Source organism: Chenopodium album, chromosome 1 (assembly GCF_948465745.1).
Source record: "Chenopodium album chromosome 1, dcCheAlbu1.1, whole genome shotgun sequence".
In the NCBI taxonomy this organism is placed as follows: Eukaryota; Viridiplantae; Streptophyta; class Magnoliopsida; order Caryophyllales; family Amaranthaceae; genus Chenopodium; species Chenopodium album.
In genome coordinates this window covers 84,934,989-84,943,586 of record NC_137834.1, presented here as the reverse complement: position 1 = coordinate 84,943,586, position 8,598 = coordinate 84,934,989, and the positions used below count along the sequence as shown (strand labels likewise).

The following is an 8,598-nucleotide window of genomic DNA, read 5'->3' as shown; positions in this document are numbered from 1 at the left end:
ACGAAAATCCATCGTAACTGGTTGTCGCGATATACTTTGTCGGAAAAACGCACTTTTCCGACGAAAATTCCGTCGGAAAAGCGTTTTCCGACGGAAACCAGTCCGTCTGAAGAGGTTTTCGAGCCTAGGAAAGTCCGTCGGAAATTTCCGACGGATATTATTCCGCCGGAAAATAACGACGGAAATTCCGTCGGAAAATTTAATTAAAAAAACAAAAAATAAAACTGCACCCACCCAAAACCACCAGCCCCCACCCTAAAACCACCAGAACCACCAGACCCCACCCCAAAACCTCCAGATCGTTCTTATCCCACCACCACCGACACTACCACACCATTATTGAACCCCAAAAAATGAAAATAAATCCCGAAAACACCCAAAAAACGAAAATTAAACACCAAAAAACGAAAATTAAACCCAACGAAACAAAAATCAACCCCAACGAAATGAAAATCCACCCCTAGATATTCGAAAATAAACACCACAACGAAAATTAGCCCAAAAATCTTAAATTAACAACGAAATCGAAAAAATCCACACAATTATCTAATAAAATTCATAAATTAACATAACAATTACAAAAATCCACACAATTAGCCAATAAAATTCATAAATTAACATAACAATTACAAAGAGATTAACTAGATCTACAATCTAACCTAAATTAAAACTAGATCTACAAAACAAAAACCTTGAAAACAGTCGGCTTTGTTATAATATTGTTGCGTCGTTGTTGTTGCTGTTGCGTTGTTGCGTTGTAGCGTTGTTGATGTTGTTGCGGTCGATGTTGGTGGTGGTTTGGTGGTGGTTGATGGAGAAGATGGTTGATGTCGGTATTCCTTGGATTTTTAGGTCGACGTCGGTGGTTGATGTTGCGGATATACACAAGAGGAAGATAAGAGGAAAGGAAAGGGAAGAGGAGAGAAGAGGAAATGGAAGAGGAGAGGCGAAAGAGATTGAAAGAGGGGAGGGGCAGAGCCACAGAGGGAAAAGAGAAATGAGAAGAGGAGAGGAGAGAGAAAGAGAATGAGAAGGAAAAGGGGAAAGTGAAAAAAGAGGCGGAGAGATGAAAAGGGGAAAAGGGGCGCCTCTAGCTTTAGGGTTTTATTTTTGAAAGGTTAATTTTTTTTTTAAAAATAGGACTTCTGACGGAAATTCCGTCGTAAATTTCCGACGGATACAAATTCCGTCGGAAAATTAAATTTCCGACGAAATAATCCGTCGAAAAGTGCATATTTTGCGACGGAATAATTTTCCGTCGGAAAAATCCGACGGATTTCCGACGGAATTTTTTAATTCGTCGGAAATATACGACGGAATATAATTCCGTCGTAATTTTTGGTTTTTCCGACGGAATTTTAGGTCCGTCGGAACCTTTCCGTCGGAATTCGACCTGATTCTTGTAGTGGCCGACTTGTTATCACAGAACATGTCAATTGGTCTGGGCACATTAAAGCCAAGATCATGAAGAATTCCGTCAATCCAAACTACTTCGCTAGTAGTGTGTGACATACACCTGTACTCTGCTTCAGTTGAGGACTTTGAAACTGTCTTCTGCTTCTTTGTTTCCCAAGACACCAGGCAATCTCCCAAGAAAACACAGTATCCCATTAGTGATCTTGCACTGAAGGCACAAATACCCCAATCTGAATCACAAAAGGCTTTCATTTTAATCCCTGATTTGGCATGATAAAACAATCCCCAGTCCAAAGTTCCTGCTAAATACTTAACCACATGTATAGCTGCTTTCATATGTGGTACTCTTGGTGCATTCATGAACTGGCTAAGTTGTTGAACACTATAGGAGATATCTGGTCTTGTCATATTCAAATACAGCAATCTTCCAATTATCCTTCTATAGGATTCTGGATCTTCAAGAAGTTCCCCTTGCTCTATGGAGAGTTTCATCCCTTTCGGAAAGGGAAATTTCGCTGATTTACATCCTTCCATCCTTGTGGATTGTAAGATATCTAGGATAAATTTTCTTTGATTCAGCATTATCCCTCTTTCATTCCTAGACACTTCTATTCCAAGAAAATACCTCATTTCCCCAAGAACCTTCATAGTGAAAGCTTTATCTAAAGCTTTCGTTATTACAATTATCTCACTTTCATCATCTCCGCTTATCAAAAGATCATCAACATATACGAGAATTATTGTCTGCAATCCATTTTTCTTCCTTGAAAATAAGGAATAATCTCTTTTTGATTGTTCATACCCATTTTTCAGAAGAAATTTTGTTAATTCAACATTCCATTGTCTGGATGCTTGTTTAAGCCCATAAATACTCTTGATCAATCTACATACCTTTCCTTCTTCTGCCTGGTACCCTTGTGGTGGTTTCATGTACACTTCTTCCTCTAAGCTTCCATGTAAAAAGGCATTATTGATGTCTAGATGGTGCAATTTCCAGTTTTGTGCAGCAGCCAATGCAATCAAAGTTCTCACTGTGGTGAACTTTGCCACAGGAGAAAAAGTGCTTTTATAATCCTTTCCCCTTTACTTGCTTGTCTCCTCTAGCTACTATTCTAGCCTTTAATCTCTCCACTTCACCATTGGGTCTGTATTTAATTTTATAAACCCACTTGCTATCTATAGCTTTCTTTCCTTCTGGAAGCTCTACCAATTTCCATGTATTGTTTTCCTCTAGAGCCTTTAATTCCTTTTGCATTGCCTCCTTCCATCCAGAGTCTTTCACAGCTTCATTAAAATGGTATGGTTCCCTGATTTTCAACACATTGTTCAAGGACCCCACATATTCTTCAGAATAATATTCTGAATGTTTAAGCTTACTAGCGATGAAATTTGCAGCTAATTCTCCAAATCTCCCTTTTCCTGGTATTTCCGTGACATAATCCTTAAATTTTTTAGGAATGTCACTCGGTCTTGAAGATCTCCTTGTTTCTGGTTCCTCGGACTCCATTCCTTCATTTCCTCCTGCAAATTCCTCTTCTGTTGTCTCTAAATGCTCATTTCCTATTCCTTCTGTTTCTTGATTTGCCGCTTTAGAAAACACATCAAGATCTGCATCGTCTCCAATTTCATCCTCCTTTCTAGCATCCTCTATTGATCTTCTTAGTGCTATGATATTCTCATTGCTTTCTTCCTTTATAATGAAAGGAAATATGTCTTCTTTAAACACCACATCTCTACTCACAAATATTTTTTTATCATCCAATCTCATCAATTTATATCCTTTTTGGCAATATGGATATCCAACCAGGATACATCTTATTCCCCTTGGAGCAAACTTATCACTCGGTTTCTTGTGAGGACTTGCATAGCATAAACTCCCTATTACTCTCAGATGAGAATAATCTGGTTCCTTCTTCATTAATCTATAATAGGGCGTTTCCCAATTGATCACTGCGCTAGGAAGCATGTTTATTAGGTGAGTTGCAGCTAAGATGCATTCTCCCCACAGATAACTTGGTAACCCTGCATGCAGTTTTAAAGCTCTTGCAGTTTCAAGCAGAAATCTATGTTTCCTCTCTACTCTAGCATTTTGTTGAGGAACTCCTTGTATGCTTCTCTCATGTTTGATCCCCTTATCAATAAGGATCTTTCCACATTCACTCTGAAATATCTCAGTCCCATTGTCGCTTCTCAAGATTTTCACCTTTTTGTCAAATTGATTCTCAACATGACATAAGAAAGCATTCAATGCTCCCTTCACCTGCTCTTTGTTGGACAATAATTGTGTCCAAGTTGCCCTGCTAAAGTCATCTACAATAGTCAAAAAATAAGTAGCCCCACTCAAGGCTTTGATCCTATAAGGACCCCATAGATCAACATGTATCAGTTCAAAAGTATCATTTGCAATAGATTTGTTAGGCATAAAAGGCAGCCTATGGTGTTTTGCCACAGAACAAGTATCACAGAAATAGTTCTCCAAATTTTTACATTTGCAAAACTCTAAATGTTTCATCTTTGACATTGACACATGTCCTAGTCTAGCATGTATCAGGTTCAAACTTGCTAAATTATTACAATCTGTTGCATTCTTCCTCTTTTCTGCAGCAAACACTTCTTCTTTCTTCTTTTCTTCTCCTTGTTCTTCTCTCTCAACCACCAATTTGTATAAATCATTTATATATATTCTTTCCAAAATATAAATTTTCATCAATTGAGAGGTCTTGTAGATAACATCTATTCTTATCAAAATTTAATTTCATATCTCCTTCTTTCAACAATTTACTCATAGATAACAAATTATGTTGAAAATCACCCACATACAAAACATCATTTAATATCATTGGGAGTAAGTTTCACAGTTCCTGTTTCTTTCACAACTTTTATCTTTCCATCCGGCAATCCTACTCTAATATGATTTTTTAGAGTATTTAGATTGCTCAAAACATTTTTATTCCCTGTAATATGATCACTTGCTCCTGAATCTATAATCCAGGTATTCAAATTTATATCACTGCACTGATTTATAGCATTCAACATTTTTAGATTACCTGCAAAATTGTTATGACTGTTCAAGGTTCGTTGATCTTCCAGCGCCTTCATGACCTCTTGCACGACATTTGCCAGAAACTTGGTGTCCTGTCTTCCTCCATTGTTCTCATTGTTTTGCTCTCCAAAGTCCAAGGGGTGTCCTTCAGCATATTCATTTCCATCTCTGCTCACATTTCCAGCTTGTCTCACAATTGGTTTTCCCTTAGGATTCTTGAACCAATCTGGATATCCTAATATCTCAAAGCAACCTTCCTTCAAGTGTCCTCTCTTTCCGCAGTGAGTGCATTTCTTTGCTTCCTTCTCCATTCTTATTCTCTTGTAGTCCTTCTTCTGAAAGTTAATGAGGGGACCCAAGCTTTTCTCTTGTTTGTTTGCAGCCAGGGCACTTACTTCAGCTCCCATATTCATCTCTCCAGTCAGTTGCTTTTGCTTCTCAACTTGTAAGACCAAGTTGTATGCTTTACTTACTGGCAGTAAGGGATCCATGCTCAGTAGATTCGTTTTCATCTGGTCATATCCGGAGTTTAGCCCCATGAGAAATTTTATCAATCTGTTAGTGGATTCCATGTCCATCATTTTCTTCAGCAAATTGCAGGTGCATTTAGCCATTGCCCCACAGCTACACTCGGGCATTTCTTGCAGTTCAGAAATCTGATCCCAGAGATCCTTCAACTTGCAATAGTATTCTCCAACTGATAAGTTTTCTTGCTGAAATTCCCAGAGTTCCTTCTTAAGCTGGAAAAGTTGCGGAGCATTGGTTTGCCCATATCTCTCTACCATTTCTTCCCATAAACTCTTTGTGGATTGCATGTTCACCAAGCTACTTGCAATTTCAGGTTTCATTGTTGCCAGTAGCCAAGATCTCACCATATAGTCGCATCTGGTCCACTTCTGAATTTCATCTGGACCTTGAGATGGTTTCGGATGCTTCCCTTCGAGAAAGGCGAGCTTGTTTTTTGCACCAAGTGCTATTTTAATGCTTCTGCTCCAGTTGAAAAAATTGTTACCATCAAAGATGATACTTCCCAATGGTGTTGCAGCACCCTCATTCACAGCAATAAAGAGTGGATCTTTATAGGGGTTAAGGTTGCTCTGGTTTTGGTTTGTTTCTTCAGCCATCTTACGAAAAAAAATTGAAGCTTTTAAAATAAAATTGCTGTTTTATAAACGGATTACTTCAGATCTCTCGAGAAACCCGCTCTGATACCATGAAGAAAAATAAAGATTCAATCTTTCTGATTTTTGGGTTTTGAAGCTTTCATGTTTTTGCTCTCATTTCATTTCTCTTGATTCTGTTTTTTCTTACATCCCGAAAACGACTGTGAAGCTAAACAGAGAATTTATATACCTAGGGATTATACAAGGGATATACAGCTGTACTAAGAAACAAAATAAATAAACAGCTCATCAAAATACAAAATAATTATCCATTCTTCATAATAACATATCGAGGACAAAGGCGGAGGGTTTTGTACCTTGATCCTCGATCGCCTTCTTGACAAGAGGCTTTTTTGTTTCGATGATGGTGCTGAAGAAGTTAGGAGAAGTATGATCAGGTGTAGAGAAAGGTGGGAGAGTAACAAAGGTGATTTGGTTCGTGTCGGTTTCACGGGATTGAGACTCTATATAAGCATCGATGGCCTTCGAGGAGCTAAAGATTGGGGAATGGAGGATTACGAGTAGGATTGAAATGCGTTGGTCTTGTTCGACAAGGAGCTTGGCTAGCTCCACGGTTGAGGGTAAATGGCCCATTGCTGGGTTTGGAACCATAACAATAAGATTAGTTTCTGACATGTTTTCGGAATGCTTTGATGAGTATTGCCATTTCCTAAGCTAGCAAGCAATAACGAAAGTATGTGGTGGTAGAAGTATGAGGTTAATTATATGTTAGTGCTAAATATATAATACGATTAATACTTGGATTAAAATATATATTAATTTGGGTCATGATTTGGTCATGGCTTAGCTAGGCCACAGTACAAGATTCTTTGAAAGCATGGCTAATATATTTATATATATAAAATTATAAATGCATTATTTAGTGTGCCATATTGTTTTACTATTGCAGTGGTTTACAATGATTAATATCATAGTTATAGGGAGTGTTTCGGGTGAAAACAATGGGGCCTTGTCGAAGGCCCACTGATGTGGTGAAGACTGGATTCGGTCCAAGGGATGCTGGGCCGAAGGTTTCCTGCACAGCCAACACACGTAAACTAGCCTCGGGGGTGTTGCCGAGGAAGGCCCCTCCGATGCTAAAGTCAGTACAATGTGTAGAGAGAGAAAGCTATGCCAGAGAATTAATTGCTTGAGGCTTTGTTGTGTTATCTACAAATGAATGAATTGAAGGCTTTTATACCTTAGCACATGTGGAGAATGTGGGCCGGGGCCCAATTGACATGTTTGGTGGACTGACCTTGACTTTAGCACAATTGGAGAGATGAACCTTGACCTTGGGCTTTTAATGGGATCATTTAATGACTAGGCCCAATTGGACTAAATTGGACCCAAACAACTTGCCCCCCAGACCCGATTTGGAAGGATGACGGGTCGGGTTTGATTCCAATAAAAAATGGAGGGAAGTAAATGATTTAATTAATCCAAGAAATTTGGATTTAAACCGTAATTAATGAGATAACAACGGTTAGGTGAATGGTTGTGGAAGTTGGACGGATAATGGGCGGTTTAATCATGAGGTCGTGTGTTTAACGGTTACTTAGTGGAGTATTTAAGAGAAATTAAAGCGCAGACTCCCAGAATTCCCATTCTTGGAGATATAATCAGAGGCGCGTCATTCCTCCTCACTTCTTCACCAACACAAACCCAGAACTTTCGAGAAAAACACCCAAGAACCCGCATCAAAACTTCGCAAATTCCCCGGGCATTGAGCTTAGAAACTGAGATTCGTCAATACCAATTCGTAAATCGGCAACTTTTGCTTCAGATTAAGGTAATCCCCTTTGATTTTAGTTTTTATTTTTCTTCAAATTCGAACTCTTTTTCCTCTTTTTCGACTTCTTTCTTCGAAACTCATCAATGGCGAGGGAAGTTAGAGGTAGGGCCCGTGCTCCAAGAAGAGCAAGGCCGATTCCCGATCCTAGGAACAGGACGGGGACCTGGAATGGACAGAGAGCAGAATCTGACCCTGCTGAAGGGATTAGGGCAACTCCCATTTCTTCGGCTCCTCCTCAGGGGGCGGAGGGGCCGAGCGTTTCTGGGCGAGATGATGAAGTTCCCGCCGTCCTTTGGGATATCCTTCCTGGGTTTTCAGAGTGGGAGGATGCTGAAGTGGCTTCGGCCATGATAAAGAACTGCCCCTACTCATGGTGGGTAGAGAATGCCGAACAGTATCGGTTTGCCGAGCAGATTGAGTTGCATTACGGCATCCTTGAAGCTGATGGGTATTGGTGCCGAATGCCCGTGGCATCCGATAGAATCCATCGTCCACCCCCGGGGTATGTGGGGGTATATACAAGACAACTTCAGTATGGGCTGAGGTTCCCTTTGGACGTATTCGTCCGAGACTTGCTGATCCATTATAACATTTCTCTATGTCAGCTAACTCCCATCAGCATCCGAAGGGTGATGACATACTTGTGGGTCTGCAAGTTCTTCAGGTATGTGCCGAACCTGCACTGCTTCAGAAAGCTCCATCGGCTAGTGCCAAATATTCAAAGTGGGCACGGACATCACGGCTCTGGGTGGTACCGGATTGAGTCTCGGCCCCGGTATCTGACCATGTGGCCGAATGACTCTTCAGACAAAGACTGGAGAGGTCAATGGATCTGGGTTAGAGCGCCCACAGATCCGGACCACCCTTACGTCTTCAGTGCCCCCAGATATCTTGCCGAGCCTGATCCCGAGATGGGAAGCTTGGGTCCCCCCGAAGGGGACGGTTCGGATCCGAACCTTAATCAGCAGAACATCTTTGGCAAGCGGCCGAACCCGGGGGGCAGCGGTCGGATGCAGCATATCCCGGAGACTTGGCTCCCCGATACACACTATGTCTTCCAAGAGAACATGTTAGCAGCTGTCGGCCTCAGCCGAAAGTTTAGGGATGGTAAGTTTCTTCGGCTGGGGCCGAGGCCTTTTAATTATATCTTTCCTTCTGCTTTTACCTCGTATTTCTCTGCT

The 8,598-nt window shown here is 40.6% G+C and overlaps 1 protein-coding gene across 1 annotated transcript; it reads right to left on the bottom strand.

The window, feature by feature from the left end:
• Positions 1–4,242: 4,242 nt before the first annotated feature.
• Positions 4,243–5,583, bottom strand: LOC145637395 (uncharacterized). Its single transcript, XM_081688824.1, has one exon. The coding sequence runs from the start codon at positions 5,581–5,583 to the stop codon at positions 4,243–4,245; it is 1,341 nt and encodes a 446-aa protein (XP_081544950.1).
• Positions 5,584–8,598: the final 3,015 nt, after the last annotated feature.

Bases quoted from the DNA above. Each gene is read 5' to 3' on its own strand.
- LOC145637395 (XM_081688824.1), bottom strand. From the start codon at position 5,583: ATGGCTGAAGAAACAAACCAAAACCAGAGCAACCTTAACCCCTATAAA.